Source organism: Gallinula chloropus (assembly GCF_964237585.1).
Source record: "Gallinula chloropus genome assembly, chromosome: 1".
Lineage (NCBI taxonomy): Eukaryota > Metazoa > Chordata > Aves > Gruiformes > Rallidae > Gallinula > Gallinula chloropus.
This window is the reverse complement of record NC_140085.1, coordinates 13,201,438-13,219,960: the sequence shown is the minus strand read 5'-3', so window position 1 is coordinate 13,219,960 and position 18,523 is coordinate 13,201,438. Positions and strand designations below refer to the sequence as shown.

General features: G+C 36.6%; 1 protein-coding gene across 2 annotated transcripts in view; it reads right to left on the bottom strand.

Moving 5' to 3' along the window:
- MAGI2 (membrane associated guanylate kinase, WW and PDZ domain containing 2) overlaps nt 1-18,523 on the bottom strand; it is a gene marked incomplete at both ends in the record, with an annotated part of 744,090 nt that overhangs the window by 75,032 nt on the left and 650,535 nt on the right. For both annotated transcript variants that reach the window (XM_084265916.1, XM_084265917.1), the window contains 2 exons: nt 7,500-7,689; nt 12,837-12,868. In XM_084265916.1, coding sequence (XP_084122042.1) covers nt 7,500-7,689; nt 12,837-12,868 — 222 coding nt within the window. The remainder of the gene's footprint in view (nt 1-7,499; nt 7,690-12,836; nt 12,869-18,523) is intronic.

Sequence of the window (18,523 nt, the reverse complement as noted above, 5' to 3'; positions counted from 1 at the left end):
TAGGTCAGCCAGTCTGTCCTAGAAATAGGAACTGGGGAAGTAAAACTAAGAGGCTTCTTCTGAACTGCTACTTGTATATAACTGTAACTGAAACAAACCATCATGGGGACCACTCTGTGTGTTCTGGAGAACAAGTGTCCAGCTCTGCGTTTCAAAGTGTCTTGCTACGCAGCAAGATTTCTTCCATATCAGATGAAAGCAAAGCCAAGGTTAACTTTGCTATTAAAAGACAGAATAGTAAAACATTTGCATATCTAGCTTCATGTTTAATTTAAAATAAATGACATGGCATTGAAACTGAAAGCTGTAATATATTTGTGAACAGAGATAAACAATAAACAAGACCTGGGACACAATCCCAACTTAACTGAAACCAGTGTTGAGAATACCAAATTACAGCTCTAGGAGCACAGTTCACCTACAACGTGACACATGGGTATCCTTATTTGCATCAGTGGAGGCACTGCTGTTCTTTGAAGGAAGAATTATGTTGATGAAAGATAGGGATGATAATATTTGTCTGTACTGCACTATTTTCTGGATCATATTTAGTTGAATGCTAAATACATGGAACAAAAATAGCACTAGGGCACGTTTATAATTCAGCCTCTCAGTCTCAGCTATGCTTTAGATGAATAGGGATTTTAAAAGTGAACAGAATGAATATGGTGATGCTGCAATGTCCTTCCGAAAGCTGGGCCAGCAGCAGTTTGAAAGAGCACATAGGCAATGCAATTCCCATTGGTGTCATGCACCTGTGGCTAATTCCCCAATGCTTACAAGGCAGTTTTCTTATATCATTACTTGGACTTCCTAAGTACACCTTACCACTTTGCAGATGAAAATCTATTTGTATGATTTTTGGTAAAGTGTAAACTGTTGAAGAGAGAGGAGTAGTGAATCTTTAATACTGTCATCAGTTGTAAAACTGACACTTCATATTAGCATAGGTCGTTTGGGACCTACTTTGTAATCCAGCAATCAAAATCACTTTATATCCACAGTATTGTGATGATGATATTCTCGTAATTCCATTTGAAAATGCTTTTGGTTTCACTGTCAGTTCTTATAACCAACAAATCCGTTTTGTCATGGTGAGTAACTCTTTCTGCAGTGATGAACAATACAAAATTATTTGACATTGGTCTGTTAAATTTCCTCTCCTTTTGTTATGTATCATCTCTTCCTTTTTTAAAAAAAGGGGTTACATTCATTTAGTAATGCAAATTCTTAGCCCTTCTCTATGCTGCTGCTTGGGGTAGCAATAGATGCAAGGAAAATAACAACCTTTACTGATTGGAAATAACTTTGAGAAATTACTTTCCTATAACTCAATTGCTCATACTGTATATCAAGGAGTAGTTTGATTGTAATACATAATAATTAGCAATTTCCCAGTACTCATTTGTTTACTAAGTGAAGGCAGGCACGTCTTACTGATACAAAGGACAGTAGCTGTTACACAGAAATACTGAAAGATATAGAAAACTGAGCTCAAGGAAGATTTGAAACTAGAACCTAATTTTCTGACTTTATAGTGCCAAACCCTTTACTGTCACAAAATCCCCTTTATATAATGCTTCAGAATACTATTTAATGCTATCATAGTGTTCCCTATGTATACACATACACATATGTATATATCCTAGTAAAGCAACATAAACAAAATCAGAATTTTTTAGACTAGAGATGAGCAAAAATTGGAAAAATTGTTAGAGGAAAAAATTTTTCAGGAAAATATTGGCTGAAACAGTTGCAGTAGCAATTACATGAAAAATTTCCTTCAATTTTTTAGACTGTAACTGTGGAGGTCTTCAGCCAATGCATGCTGCTTAGCTGTAGACTGTGTCTACAGCCATAGACCACTCACATGATTCAGTTCTATACACTTAATATTATTTTTATGTTTCATGAGTATCAAATTTAGGAAACCCTGATAGCCTTAGTAATTTTCTCCAAGAAAGGTATTTTCAAAGTTACACATGACTCAGTATAATGTTGCCCAACAAAACTTTCCTATTGCTGATATTTTAATGTATAGCTGTGTTGAATACCAGCAGTGATGTTCCAGAGGAAAGGCTCTGGGAATATATATTGAAATGCTTGTCTGCCGCGCTTAGAGAAAGGCATTCATAAGTCTGCATAAGAAACATCCTTATTTTATGAAGGCTAATAAAGCATTATGCTAATAAATTTCCTATTTACATTTTTCACAGCTGCTGGTGGACCTTGCTTTCTGGTTCTCTTCCAATTTGTCTAACTCTCTGACAGAAAAAAAAAATTACAGTGCATCAGACATCTGATGAATTTGAAAGGAACTTGGGAAATTCATGATACTGTGGTTAGAGGAGGAAATAACTTGGGGGATTTTGATGAAAGGAACCTTTGTCCTTCCCGTAAAAGGGGGAACTGTAATTGTTCAGATTTCACTTTAATAAGAGCTTATCACTGTTTTATCTCATTCTTCCTACTGGCATTTCTGTGTCACATCCCCAGTCTTGGATTACCGCAGTAACTGAAGGACAAATGTCACCTAAGAGCTGAAAAAATAAATGTTTTATGTTACTGCTTTCTTTAGGGGAATATAAAACCAAATTTCTATTACATGTTTTATCAATAGAGAAATATTATAGCATTGTGATTCCCAAATGTCTTGTGTCTCCTGTTTGACTAATGTCTGCCTACACAGGCTTCTGAGCAAAGTTTGTTTTAAATTGTGTATTTACAATAAACAGAATTCAATATAAAATGTGAGAGGAGAAGGAGAATTTATAAAGGCAGAAATGTTAGACTGAGAAGAATGAGTTGTCCCAGTGAAAACCGCAGAGCTCCAGTTACAGCTGTAACAACTGGTGTGTATCAAGTCTTATAATTTTTTTCCTTAATAGGAAATTCCTGATTTCATGTTCTATTTTCTAGGTCCTGTACTTACCTTCCATGGTTTTCATCTGACTCATTCTGTCACTTACACTCTAAGTTTTCATAAAGAAAAAGGAGTATTTGCCTAAAATTAAGAGTTGGATGGAAAAAAGGAAAAAAGGAAAAAAGTACCCATTTTTTTTTAACAGAACTTCTCCATTTCCGAGCTTTGCAAAATAATGTAATGGCAGAAAGTTAGGTAGGTTCTCTTCACCTAACTGTGAAGAAGAAATAAATGGGAGAAGAAATAAGTGGGACTGGGGAAGGCAGGAGAGGAGTGGGAAAAAAAATGGAAAAGAAAGCAGAGAGACAGAGATGTAGCTGCAGAAAAGAAAGACAAAGAAAGAAGAAAACAATTTCCCTTCTTTTTTTTTTTTAAGTAGCTATTTTGGGTGATGTGGTAATCTTCACCCGTCTTTGGAAACACTTTATGCTCTTTTTTGGCTACTTGGAGCTGTTGAGCACAGTTGATGGGTGACAGCAGAGGCAAGTGACAGCTAACAGGTAAAGAGCTGACAGGTAACAGCTACCTCAAGACAACCAATTTTCCAAGGAGCTAAGACTTACAAAACAGAGTTGCACTCTTCCTTTGCACTAATACATTGTTTGATCTGTGTCTGAGCTGTATTGGTAGAACTGCATCCACTATGGGAGCAGTAGTCCTTTGTAATTCATAGGCAATCATTAAAAATTGAAATCTCCCCATTGAACAGGGTCATACAGGTTCTTCACTTGTCTAAGTTGGAAAATCATGCCTGTAGAATAAAAATCATCCTTTTTAATGGACATATCCTGCTTGTAGCCCCTTTCCTGCTATCATTAGGTAGGGATGAGTATATTTAGCAGCTAGAGCAAAGACTTGTGAATCAGCTTCCTTAGGTGTTGTTCTTGCTTGGGTTTGAGTGGTGTTGCCTGTGCTTCTCACATAACTATGGAGTGATGCTCAACTCCCTGATAAGGAAGTAGGAAGCTTTGATGAGGTCTTGGTGAGTGCTGACCATGATGAGATCCTCTGATAAAAGGATCTGTAGTAATTCAGAGCTATAGCCATATGAAAAGAACTATTAACAGTCACACTGTGAGAGAAACAAAGCCCAAACCCTCTCTCTTGCTTTTTGAGATTTCTAGGTCATGAATGTTCACTTCTTTGTATTAGTTGTAGAAGATGAACCTCCTTCTTTTCTATTCTTGCCAGGAGATAAGGCAAATTTATGTTGAGATAAGAAGTGTTTAAGAAACACTGAAGTAGCTGATCTTTCCCTGTATACTTTAAGGGTGGGTCTTTACAGAAGATAGCTAACCTGATACTACCATATGGTATGGGACACAGTGTGTATTACCTTGAAACTCTCCCTCCCATATACTCAATTTAGATGACCATTTCTTGACTCAGCAATGGATTTCCTACCTATTTCTTTCACTTAAGGAATTGTTAGCACCACACAGAGAATAACAGCAATCAAAGGCTCAACAAATTGAATTTGCTAGAATGTGTGCACATGGCATTCAAGAAACAAAAATGTCAGGGAGAACAGAGATGTTTGAGGTCAGTTATTTATGACCAAGTGATATGAATGAGTGCAGAAGAGATCTCATTGGGAACTGTGGAATCAAATCTTAGAGAAAAATGTTCAAAAGATACCAGCATCAGAAAACAACAAATTAAAGCTTCCAGGATTAGCTGGAAGATTTAGGACACTGCTGGAAATCTGGGGAGAGTGGTTTCTGCACTCTTGCTGTTCATCCCTCCCTTTCTTGCTTTGGACCTAACAGCTTCGTGATTTTAAATTCCTACTTCTAGATGAAAAAGGGTTGTGTACAGTTTCCAGTTGCCTCTTGGACAGAACTCAAATGTAACTAAATCATTTAAACACAGGCTTCAGCATAACTTCAACCTACACGTTATCAGATTTTCCTCTGCTGTAGCATATCCCTCTGAACATCAGTAAAAGATTAAAGTTTCTGTTGATCAAGGGAGTAAACAGAAAACTCATAGAAGTCACCCATGAACAGTAACGAATTACCTTATCCTTTTAATGAATGGTGTAATATATCTTTTGGTGTAATTTATCATCTTTTGGGGTGTCCTTATAATTGACATCAGATCTATATTCCCCCCAGTTTTATGAAGGGTAAACGTGCTTTGAACCTATTTGCTTTTGTTAATCAGGGCAAATCTGTAAATACAGAACTCTTCATGTTTGGGATCAAGATGAAAGCAGATGCCATATAAATATGTATGCATATGGCATGTATAACTTTTTTCTTAATTGTGTTACAAAGATATATGTTACAATGCAGGTAGTCTATAAGCTGGGCTTTTCCACTCCTGGGTTGATCAACCCCAAAGGATGATTCTGACTCTGCTGAATGGAAAGTGCAGGTATTTGCTAAAATACTTCACCTCTAGAAACTATCCATATGGGAAGGAATTACTTGCAAAGGATTTTCCTCTTCTTAAAGCAGTATATGAAGTCAAGAGTGTTTGCAGGGGAGATGCTGAACTAGATAAAACCCTTGTTGACTATGTAATTGCTTCTTATTTATAGTCCAAATGCTAGCAGATTTGGGAGCAACATTTCAGCACTGACAAATCTTTCAATTTATTTGTCACTTTAGCCCGTAATATACAAGTTAAAGCTAAACTGAAAGTGAAAGTGAGAGAAAGTGGAAGACAAAAGAGAGATGGTTGAAAATTATTTCTACCTCTGCTCAAATATTTTGGCCCGCTCCACACTGGATCATGATCCATATTTCAAAGAGTTTTAAAGGTGTAAAAAATTAGAATCTCTGTTTGTACATGGTCTTGGTACTCTGTCCAAACAAGACTTACATCTAGAGCAGAGAAAGATGCTACATCAGTATGTAATAACAGCCAGCATGGGCTACATGGTGTTTATAAATACACTGGTAAACTCAGTTCCTATAGTTTACCTAACAGTTTAAAATTGAAAATCAAATGCTTTGTATATAGTGTCTACTATATTTCTCAAATCCATATTTAGGGAGAATAAGATATTTGGAGGATAAAGAGTGAGTTTTAAGGGGGCAATCTCTACTGAAAGAAGTTAGATTAAATAGATCAGAGTGGTAGAAGATGGTAGTACTAGCCACAATGGCAAAGAATTGAATCTGAGATACTATCTGGGGCCTAGGTTTGAGTCAACTTAAGAGTGGCTGTGGTCTTCCTCTGGCATATCCACCCTATTGGGGACTGGAAATACTGAAGCCAAAGAGGAAATGCTGATGCTGTAATTGAATGGCCAAGGCAAGCAACAGCAGCATGAATCCAGTGCCTGGAAGAATAACATAAAATCACAGAATCATAAAGCTATTCAGGTTGGAAAGAACCTTTAAGATTATCAAGTCCAACCATAAATCTAACAGTGACAAATCCTGCTAAACCATGTCCCTAAGTGCCATATCTACATGTCTTTTAAATGCCTCTAGGGATGGTGACTGGACTGCCTCCCTGGGCAGCCTGTTCCAGTGCTGCCTTTTGGTGAAGAAACTTTTCCTAATATCCAATCTAACCTGAGACCATTTCCTCTTGTCCTATTATTTGTTACTTGTGAGAAGAGACCAACACACACCTGGCTACAGTCTCAGGTAGTTGGAGAGAGCATTAAGGTCTCCCCTCAGCCTCCAGACTAAACAACCCCAGTTCCTGAGTCACTCCTCACAAGTCTTGTACTCTAGACCCTTCACCAGCCCTGACCATCCCTCTAAAGAAATTTGTACATTCCAGAATGCGGATTGTGACCATTTAGGTTTTAATGGACTAATCCAAACCAGCAGCAGTGCAATATTATATGTGTAATTTATAAAGTAATTTAGTCTATAGGCTAAAGTAATTTATAAAATTAATTGAAAGGTGCTATGTGCAAGCAATAACTGCTATCAAAAAGCTTCCATTAAAATACCAGACTATTTTGAAGCTTTGATCTTAATAAGCGTAAAAGCTCTGGACAATTTAGAGTAACATGTTTAGCAAAAATGTTCTTTATGATAAGGAGTAAATAACTTTAACCCCTTTTATCCTTGTGGAAAATTTGTGGTACACTTCCTAAAAGTGTGAAAAGATAGAATCAAGACGGGTCAGTACTGTTTTGTATATATCTTCAAATGTAGTTATTAGGGCTCTGGGCTTCCAACTACTGAGGATGATGTGAAAACCTGTCAAAGTAATTTCTATAAGAAAAGTAAATTTGAAATGTCTTTAATAAATTTCATTTTAAAGTGAAAGTAAGTGAAGCAATAACGTATTGATAGATTCACATTCTCATATTGGTTAACTCTGAAGGAAAATAGCACAGTAAAATGTGGTAGCATGTATGCTATTCTTCACTAAGGATTTGACAGTTAAAGTGAGGAGAGCAAAAGTATTGGGGTAAAACTTCAGAACTGACGGAAAATTTAGAATTTTTGAATAATTTATAATGTCCTCTATTAACTGGGATTATAGTTCATTCTTCAAATGACAAAAGATAATTATGGAAAATTATGTCAGCAGTGACACATTCATAGGCAAAATCTTAAAATATTAAATGGTCAGCAGGGTGAGCAGGGCTTTCACTTACGCCTACTTTCATAAATAGCTCTTGATTTCTCATACAGCTCATATGGGTCAGGTTTTCGTGGATCAAAGGCCTCTGTTGAATCAGGAAATGAACTCCTGTGAAGAGTAGGTGGATAGGGGATATTTTGTGGCATAGCTGGAGCAGACAGGCTTGTTTGAGGGCTGCCTTGATTTTCCCATCGTTCCATCATCTGAAATAAAAACACACAGAGAACACAGATGAAGTTTTGTGAAAAGTGACTTCCATAATGAGACCAAAGACACTGATTTCAGTTTGGCATGTATTTTGTAAAATCAGCAAATCCCTTTGCTGCCTTTGAGATGAAAGGTGTGTGTTTATAAAATGATTTGGTGAGATTTGTTAATTTGTTGCTCATGGGAAGATGTGCTCTTTCTCAGATACTATAGTCCCGTACGGATTAAGGTTGAGTGCTACCCCCGAGGCATGTCAAGTGCGTCTCCCAGAATACACTATTGAGAGTTAGTCTGCTAAAGGTGGGATCTGTGGGTCTATGAAGACACAATTAACAGATTCATCAAAATACATAACTGACAGTAGTGCTTATCAAAAAAGTGGACAGAGTAGGAAGCAAGTGAATGATCTATCTTTTGAGAATGCATGAAAATAGCTAGCTGCCCAGGGACAAGCAGATTACTGTAACTGAGCAGAATTTACAGCTTCAATTGAAGAACCACAACAAAACAAAAAAAACCCCTCAAAGGCAAAATTATTACAGCAGGTTTTTGAGCAACTAGTGATAGTTGAGTGTCAATGATACAGTACTGAACATGGAGAGACAAAAGTGAGCATGTCTGATGCAGTCTTTTTCATTTCTTACGGGTTCTTATATAAAAAAATGTCACTGGTGTCATCCAACTAAACTCTCATGCACAGGATAAGCTTTTCAGATCTTCCAGACCATTTAGAGCAGAGAAGTACACAGTAGTGTATCGTCTATGCATGTAAGCCAGCTCAGTCTATGGTTTCTCCAAGACACAATTTCTCAGTGGTCTCACACGTACACCAAATGAGAAAGGAGATAATACAATAGACTGTGCAAAAGAAGACCTGGGGAATTTGCATTTTTATTTTTGAAGGATTTGGCTACTAATTAAATTGCATTAGAAAATATATTTGAATAATTTAAATTAAACAAAACACAAATGTTTATCCCAGTAAATGAGTATTTGGCTTTTCCGATGACCTTCCTGAAGCAAAGGTGGTAAAGCCTCCAGAGCAAAGTCTTCTCACACATAACACAACCACCAGTTAATTAGACAGAATGTGACTCCTGGAAACAAACTGAACTGTAATTAAGTACCACCAACTTCTAGTGTTGGATCAGCAGTGCCTTATCAAAGATGATTGCAGGTCTACAGCAAGTTGGCTCTACAAATTCTGTGATTATCCTCTGCCTTTCATTCCCCAGTTTCAGGTGTTTCGCTCAGCAGGTAGGCTTTGCTCTGATGATTTAGAGCATTAGGCTTTTTTCACACCAAGTACACGTGGACTACAAATGTTTCAGAGTCCTCCTGGTCAACATGCTGAGTTACAATCACTCTGCACATCCCAGATGATCTGACATTCTTAGCTTCATACTTCAAAACAAACATTATGGATATTTGTCATTTGAAGTTGTTGAGAAGCTCTTTTTTAATACAGAGAAGTGTTATAATTCAAGCTGTGCTTCTGTCAGAGTTTCAGCAGTAAAGTAGGATTGATTCATTAGAAACAATGAAGAAAATAAGTAATGAGGTATCTCAATCATAGGATGACTCTCATGCCCTAGTATGAAATTGGTATAGTATTTAAGTTGATAAAGGAAAGTATTAGTGCTATAAAATGCTAATGATAAAGATGTGGAATACTGTATTCAATATTTGCCAATGTTGATCAAGAAAAACACATTTATTTTGGGTCAGATACAAAAGATGGCAACTAGGATGTGATACAAGAATGCATTATAAGTATGCAGGTCCTGTGCAATACAAAGGGGCTGGAGGGCAAATCCTATGAGGAATGTCTGAGGGAGAGATGGACGATGGTCTCTTCACCCAAGTAACAGGAGAGAGGACAAGAGGAAATGGCATGAAGCTGTGGACATTAGAAAAAAAAAAAATTACTGAAAGAGTTGTCAGGGCCTGGAACAGGCTGCCCAGGGAGGGGGTTGAGTCACCTTTCCTAGATGTGTTCAAAAAAAGGGTAGATGAGGTACTTAAGGATATGGTTCAGCTTAGGATGGGAATGGTTGGACTTGATGATCTTCAAAGGTCTCTTCCAACCTTGTGATTCTGTGATTCTGTGGTTCTGTGATATGGACATATCTGAGTTGTCATCAAAATAGCTTAGGTACAGAAAAGTACGTAGGGTACCTTCACACCTAGATAAATTTATCCTGTGTATTGGGTAAAATAGCCTACATGGCAAGTCACACAAATGTCATAATAATACTTGTGACTGTAAAGGAAACACCTCAGTTGTATCTATAAACATACATAGATTATATCATTGTATCATTGAAGTGTTAATTCAAAGGTTTTCAGAAACAAATCTCATTATGACTTCTGTGTTTAAAAAGAAAGGGAAAACTGGGCTCAATACAGGTTCCTTATGATCAGGGAATATAATGGCGTATTATGTTTAATGAGGACTCTAAATAAGAATATAAGTCAGTGAGACCAAATTATCTATGTTATTGTTATGAGGCAGAAAGACAAGTGAGGCCCTGTCTAAATAGAAGTGAAAGTTTCCAAATTCCTTGGACAGTGCCAGAGAACAGAACACTTACCTCTTTCCCAATGTGAAACTGAATAAATTTAAGATATTTAAAGAAAGCTTTTAAAAGAGAAAGGAAAATACAATTGTCTTTGATAAGCAAACTTTTCCTGGGAGGAAGGACAAGAAACTGGAGATCAGTTGGTGAAGCTCTACTGAGCCCCATATGTCTAATACTTGCTTGCTGGTTAGCTCTAAATCTTTGTGAAGATAAAAATTGAGCAAAATATTGTTACTTGTGGGTAATAGTGCTATCAGAAATACATGAACAGATAAACAGAAGGGTAATTATATCTCCGAAACACATATCAAGCAGTCACATAATATTTTTCTAAATGAGTTATCATAATGCTAACTCACAGACAAAGGCATCCCTGGAAATGTGTAAACATGATGTTGAGTGCTGTGCATCACATCTAAATGTGGTTATGATTTGGTGACGTTGCTCAAGTTCATTTTGCACTAATTAAATTGTATCACATGATATATATAATATATGCATTATATACATAGAAATCACAGGAAATTTCAGTCAGCCCAGGTTAGTCTGGGATGTTGTTCTCACTGAGATGCAGTGAACACCATCCCTGAGCCTCTGCCTCAGGGACAGGAACTTATCTCTTCTTCTCTTCTAGCCAATGGCCCGTGGTCCCCTTTTTCTTTAAAAAACAGTGGTTGCTTCTCCTCTGTGCTGCCAGAGTGGTAAAGGTGCAGCAGTAGTCACTCAAGCAGGAAAGAGGCCTGGTTTTGGGCCATCTACAGTTTTCCTTTCCTGTTACATGCCTACACGGCTGTGCTGTGGTGTTGCGAAGGGGTTCTGAACTGGGGGTTTCAGACTGTCTGCAGAAACTCAGTGCTTCAAGGGCACTCCGCTTCAATCTCATCTTCATGTCATGAGCACTAGAAATTTATGTCTGATTATTTCTCTAGGTAAAGTGGTGACAGACAGAGGAAGGCATGATGTTAACCTGGTTAATAATTTGTAAAATCTCTTTCTGACACAGCCCCAAAGTAGGCTGTCTGTGAACATGGTATGGTATCTGCAGACAGTGGTGTCATATTATTCTGTAAACCTAGCTTCCTCAGATTATTGCATGAATAACTACATTACTTGGGTTGTTTCTCTAGGTTCTGATTATCGGGAAGTACTGCCAGAATATGAACTAATAGACTGCTAATATAAAACCACTGTACAGACAATCATCAACAATATGCTGATATTTATATATTTAGACATTTATATATATATATAGTTATATTTTCTATTAATGTATTCATATTTTATTTACATATTCATATATTTGCATGTTTGATATGTATGTAAAGAAGGTGAGAACTGTCAGTAGGATGTCTTTGAATGTGGATCGTTAACAAGTTCCCTATTTCATCACTTTTTACCTGAGATTAAAAGTTGAATGTCCCAGTCAGAGACTTTAAACTGGTGAAAACAAACTAGCCCTACTTAGATGAATAGACAAACTTATGTAATGCTTATTCCAATGTATTGCATCCAACCTCTAGCCTTTTATATCATAAACACCACAAGCTGCAGCAGTCTGATGGCATCATCTGATTAACTAATTACTATTTGTACTTGACAGGCAACAAAAATTATTTTGATATGCATTAAACACGCCATGATCATTTATGAGAGGATGTGAAATTTTCTGCTTTCAAAAGCATCCCCTTCACAAATAAGAAAGCTATATATCCTTTAGAAAATATTCCTACTATTATTCCTACTGCTCTTAGAAACTTTCAGGCAGTCAGGGGTCTTTTTTTCCTCTACACACATCAGATGAGAGATAAGCACTATTTTAAGGTCTTTATAATCTAAATAAAAAAGCCAAATTAAATAGCACAAAACAAATTAAACCAGGCAACCAAAATAGTAGCTTATGATTTCTTTTTACACTGTGAATATTGTCACAGCTTCAAAAAATTATATAATATAGTATCAACAGAATAAACACAGTCATTGTCATAGCTTAAGAGTCTTACAGTAGGAAAGGTCTTCATACCTGGGGATTTAATGTGAAAATCATAGAAACATAGAAAAATTGGCTAGAAGGCATCTCTAAGTTATCTATTCCAAGCTCTGACTTGAGGTGTGACTGTTCCCAGCTCTAGATCTCCTAATGCAAGAAAGAATAACAATCACTTTAAGGATGTTAAGCTCAGGCCACTTGTAACCAGAAAAAGTGTGTGGTGTTCATTTCAAGAGATTGCTAACTAGAAAGCCAATTAGACTGGCCTCATGGCTGAGACCTTCTGCTGCCTTCTCCTCCAGACCTTTCATCTTTGAGCCACTGCATTTCTGGTCCTTGATACCCTTCTTAACATTGAGATGTTCCTTTCTCCAGACCGCTGCTGGCAGACTCCCACTCAACAGATCTGCAGAGCTTATTAGTGAGGCCACCCATGGTGCTGTCTCACCTTGAGCACTGCTGGCAGTGTTTCATGAGCTGGGAACAGGAGGGTTAGATGAAAGTAGACTGAAATTTGCTTTGAATGATAGTCATTTTATGAATTTAATGTATATAATTTTGAAAGAGAACTTACAGGCTTTGGAGTTTTCCATGGAGAAAAGAAACCTGAAATAAACAAAAAGTAATGTTAGCAGATTTTTCTGATGCACAAAGAGTGAAGGCTAAGTGGTATCTACACTCCTGTTGTCATTCAGATCTGCAGATAATATTGATATATGTGAAAATAGGCTACACACAAGGGGTGAGAACACAAACCACGAGGGATAATTTCTAAGAAAAAAATATATGCACAGACATACATATATATACGAATATATATATATATGCAAGTGGAGCTATTGAGATCATTGCCATACTTTACAAACAGCATGGGATTAGGTTGAAATTAAAAGAACTAAACAAAAGGACTTCCAAATGTCTTGGTGGACATTGGATAAGACACCAAATGACCTGGTATCGATGTGTCAAATGCAGTCGCACCTTTAAGAAGAAGCAATTCAGAACATCCCATCAACAAAACCTAATAATACAAGAGATTTTTTTAGAAGGAAAACCTGTAGAAACCCCCCCGTTTCACCAGTCTAGAGAAGGTCGTCACACATTGGAAAGATTGTTTATATTCATACTGTCCTTTTTGGGTTTTTTTTGGTCATAGTTAGGAAGTGGTCAGACATGACTATCTCTTCTACACTACCACTTATCTCCTTTTCCTTGGTTATTGACTGACTGAAAACTTTAGTGAATTTAATGAATTTTACCTATTGTAGCTTATATATTTTTAAATGTCCTTTTCATAAAAGGAAATAATTTGAAGCACTCATTGAAAACACTGTTCTTATCTTATGCAGTACAATGTTAAAAACTTATAAAATACAAAGAAGCTTTTCAGAGGATATTGGTTCACATTTTTTATAATACCAGCCTTCACATAGCTTTCATTAAAAAACTAATTCTCAATTTAATAGTAGGTTAAAAAAAAAAAAAGTCTGTGGACCTTCCTAAATAAGATTTAAAGCTAATAACAAAGAGTTCATTTGTTTTGTCAGAAACAGAAATGGGACCAAAACTGAGACATCTAATAGGAAGGCTGCTCTTTCATTCAAAAAATGAATTAACCTATAAAAGCAGTACTGTCTTCATTATTTCTTTTTCTAAGGTGAATCTAGAAAAAAAATTTAAAAAATAATGAGAGCACTAAGGAAAGCATCTTTCTTCAGACAAATCAGAACAAGAATTATAATGGTACATAGTATTTAAGTTTCCTAGAGTTCTGTGATAATGAGGTATTTTTTTCTGCTATGGTATCTAATTCATATAGACTGAAAAAAATATTGGAGTGAAAAAGCACTTGAGCTGTTTGCAGAGGAACGCTGGTTATTTTGTAATGCTGATGTATAAGCTGATACTGCTTTTAAACAAAAGGTATGTTGGGAAAGGTAATCCTGAATCAGTTTCTGTTTACTGACTCTACACTGTCTGGATAAAAATTGCTTTCCATCTGCAAATTCAAGCTGAGATAAGAGGTATCCTGTATAGATCACGGAATCATAGAATCATAGAATGCTTTTGGTTGGAAAGGACATCAATGATCATCTATTTCCAAACCCCGGCCATGGGCAGGGACACCCTTCACTAGTCTGGGTTGCCCAAAGCCCCATTGAACTAGGCCTTGAACACTTCCAGGGATGGGGCTTCCACAGCCGCTCTGGGCAACCTGTACCAGTGCCTCACCACCCTCTGGCATTTATGTTATATTCAGTAGTAAAGATTCTATAGGAGAAGCTTAGAATAACTTCTTTGATGGCAGATGGCTACCTTTTATTACCTGCCATTTTTCTGTACAGCTAATAAGTGGGAAAGTTAAAAAGCATTTTTCCCTTCAGAGTTAAATATACGACTTGAAACTTGCAAGGAGATTGCTGAAAGATATCTCAAATCAACTTACTACCTTGATTTGGTATTTGGAAAATATTGGTGGAAGTGAAATTTGCTCCCCATTGGTACTGGTGAAATTTGCATCTCCCATAACTTATTGTCAGAAAACATTACTCCAGGTCAAACTGAAAGGTGATTTTTTCCTATTTATTTACAGTCTCCACCTAAAACCATGTTTTGCTGGAGTTAACAGAAAAAAATACTATCAATTAAAAATATTAAAAGTATTTATAAATCAAATAAATACTGACATTTAAATCGTGAGGAATTTTTAAAAGTACGTCTCAATTGAAAAAAAATCAATTATTCACTCAAACATGGAGAATATGGACTTATATTTAGCTTGGAGGCTATGGGCACAGACTGCAACATACAAATGACAACATTTACACTCAAAACAAATAAAAGGCAGCTGTTTAATCACATGGCATGAAATTAATGGAGGCCTAGTTCTGTAAAGGAAACCCCATCATATATCATTCATGTATTTCATGGCAGTTTTCTTTCTGCCTTACATAACATCTGTATTCTCAGCTGAACTAAACACCCTTTTTTTTCCCTATTCTAAACAAAACTGACCTTTAGTCAACGTATGGCATTATCAGTTATTCCACATGAGACTCATCATGCATAATTGCTGCGAACCAAACATGTCCAGTATTTAAATACACACAACCATTGCTGCAAATTCAAAATTTCAAGAGTATAATACATATATACTACCTTGCAAGTGTAGTGGAAACTTCACATGGAAAAGCATAAAAGGAAAACGCACTTTCCTGTGTATTCGTCATGCTCTCTTCTTTCACCTTTAAATATTGTTTTGCAAAATTATGGGAGAAAATCCTCTATATGTAGAAAATTGAGTCTCAGAAGCTCACCTGAAGAATATATCTTAAAAATTTATTTAGTATTTAGTACATACTCCACAATGCTGGCCTTCTGCAGCCACATCTATAGCTGGCAATGAGAAACAATGGACTTTGACTTAGGTTGACCTCATTTCACATCATCACATTTTTTCTTGACTTTCTGGCACTGATTCACTACCTGCCATGGGTATTCCTCACTAGAAACACTGAAAGCCCACCTGAAAGGCAACTGCCAGCAGACTAGCATCAATTCAGTAAGGCAAGTTTGAAATTTGTTGTCCAGAGAGTTCAGCTTTCAACTTTGGTTGAGTATTAATACAGTACTGATACTGTTCAACCTTCTGGTCATATATAACCAGGCACACATACTGGAAAAGCTCTTATGACCTCATTATCCCACATCAGATTTCTACTGCTCCTTCCCCAGCTTCCTAATGCCCTACTGTCCAGCTTGTGATGTCTTCTATACAAACCTGAGTAGCTGACATCATATACATATGCATATACATACACATACCCCTTAGCCTCTTATTCACATAAACTTTTAAAATTTGAAATAATAAAAGCCATCTTAGATCCACCTAAAAATACTTCATGCAGACTGTTCTTCTTGCAGGTGGCTTTCTGCTCACCCATGTGCCTGGCAGCCACATAAGTTGTGGCTCGCTTTCTGAAGACACCCATGTCTTTCTACTAGTTTGAAACAAGTCTTTATTAACACTTTTTGTAAAGGCAGATCTGAATTAGTTTCAGAAAGGAGAGCAGGTTTACTAGCTTCTGTGAAAGAGCAACAACCACCACTCAGCCAGATGCTAGCAGGGAAATAGTATGGTCACAACCTAGTGGAATGTAATGCAATGTATGAGCTTGTGAGTATAACCTAAGTGCCCTCATACTTATCCAAGGTTGGTTTTTCAATGTTGGCCATTTAAACTGTAATAAGGTACAGCAGCTGGTGACCAACGCCTTTATTGAAATTTTGATTATGCATTTTTAAATGAATAAGCTGAGGTACAGTAACAACCATATGATTTTTCAAAATCATAATGACATTCTGTCATAAAACAGTGTTCGAAAAAAATTTTTTGACATTACTTTTAAAATTGTATTTACTGCTTTCCAAACTGACCTTCCCTGGAAATCAGAGCTGTGACAGTTTTTATATTGTAACTTTACTAAACAACACAAGTAACTGTAAAAGAATATTTATGAAAAAAAAAATTCTTTTTTTCAGATCAGGGCAAATTCCAGCTTCATTTTACTGTTCTCCTTTTTGATGATGATATGCTATAACAACCTGCAAATCACATCACACTCCTATTTCTTCTTAAACAGAAATTGAATTTTTATTTTTTGTATAAAATTTGCTTACAGATTTCAAATGCCTTAAACTTCAGTTATTGTTTATTGTTGGAAAGTATAGTTTGCTAAATGCAGCTTATCAGATAGGATTTAGAGCATATGCAAGATACAGACCTGAATTGCTCCTGTCCTGCCCCTCTAACCCACTTATTAAAGCCACTTATTTCTTCATATTCCATATTGTCAGTAAAGCAAGACCAGCCTTTGGTTAGTCTGTTGACATGTACGTGGTTTTTGCTAAATTTTCATCTCTATTCTTTTTGTAAAGTCACTAGATAAACCAATTTCCTCCTGTAAAGTGAGGAAATTGAGTCCTGTAAAAGTTCTTAAGAGATTGTTAAAGGAAAAGAAACTAACCAAACCACAGAACATTCAATGATGCTCACCTCTGTGTCAGACATGTCTGTATAATTAAACTGAAGCCTGGGAACAGTTTGATTCCTGCAGTGATGCTGTGTGGTAGTGCTGCTGAGAGGAACTCAACAGCATCACAGATAAAGCCTTTTCATCCAAAGCAATGTTCAGGGCATGTCAGCGTCTCTCCCACCACTTGCTGCACTGATGATACAGCAAATGTTTTGCCCATTAGTTTTCACTGAGCTTCTTGTTTTTTGTTTTTTGGTTGTTATTTTTTGTGTGTGTGTGCTGTAAAAGCCTTGCTGCATATGGCTTCCTGAGCAAAGCTGTCCCAAGCACTGCACAGACCTGTCTCACGTAGATGCTTAGAAGTCAATGAACAGATGGCTGATGAGCACTCCCAGAGCATTAACTGACTCCAACGGGCATCTTATCAACGTCCATGTGACAACACTTCACTTCAGCAAAAGTTTTCCTTTCTAGAAAAGTTACTGTGTATATTTAGTGTAATAGTACTTTGGGTTTTGGATTTCTTTTTTTTTCCTTGTGCTTTTTATTTCTCTTATTGGGATCCCTAAGATGTCTATCAGTTGTCTATACTAGGGCCTTGGTTCCTGAGATGTCAAAAACCCGTTAGTATCAAATTGATGTGACAGTGGAGAACAACTCCGTTAGTTCAGACCCACAGTGTAACCATTAACAGGATTCAGGGACCTGGTTCTTACCATTCATATTACATCTGGCTTCTCCTTCTGTATATTTACCTTTTGTTGAGCTACTCTTGGTGTGGTTGTATTAGGTACACAGGACTCAAGTTAAAATTGGGATCACTCACTAAATGCTAGTCCAGCTGAAACTACAAAAATACTGATGGAAGAGATAATGTTTTGGGGTGTTTTTTGCACACATAGAACAAATATATAGCATTGTACTGGTTACTTAATTCAGTTATTCTTCAAATATTTTCCCCTTTTCAGGAAATGATGAGAACAAGTAAATTCAATTAATCTATATACTGTAATAAAATAATCTAAAACAAAACAACAAATTAAAATAGAAATGACCTGAAAGCAAGCAGGTGATAAAATGTTTGAATTGTTCAGGTCATATTTAAAATATCAGGTGATATATAGGGAATGGCAGTTAGTAGATCTGTTTCAAATAAAATCAATTATTTCCACGTAGTATTTTTCCAAAGGTCCAAAGCGTTGAGCTCTTACTGTAGCAAGAACAA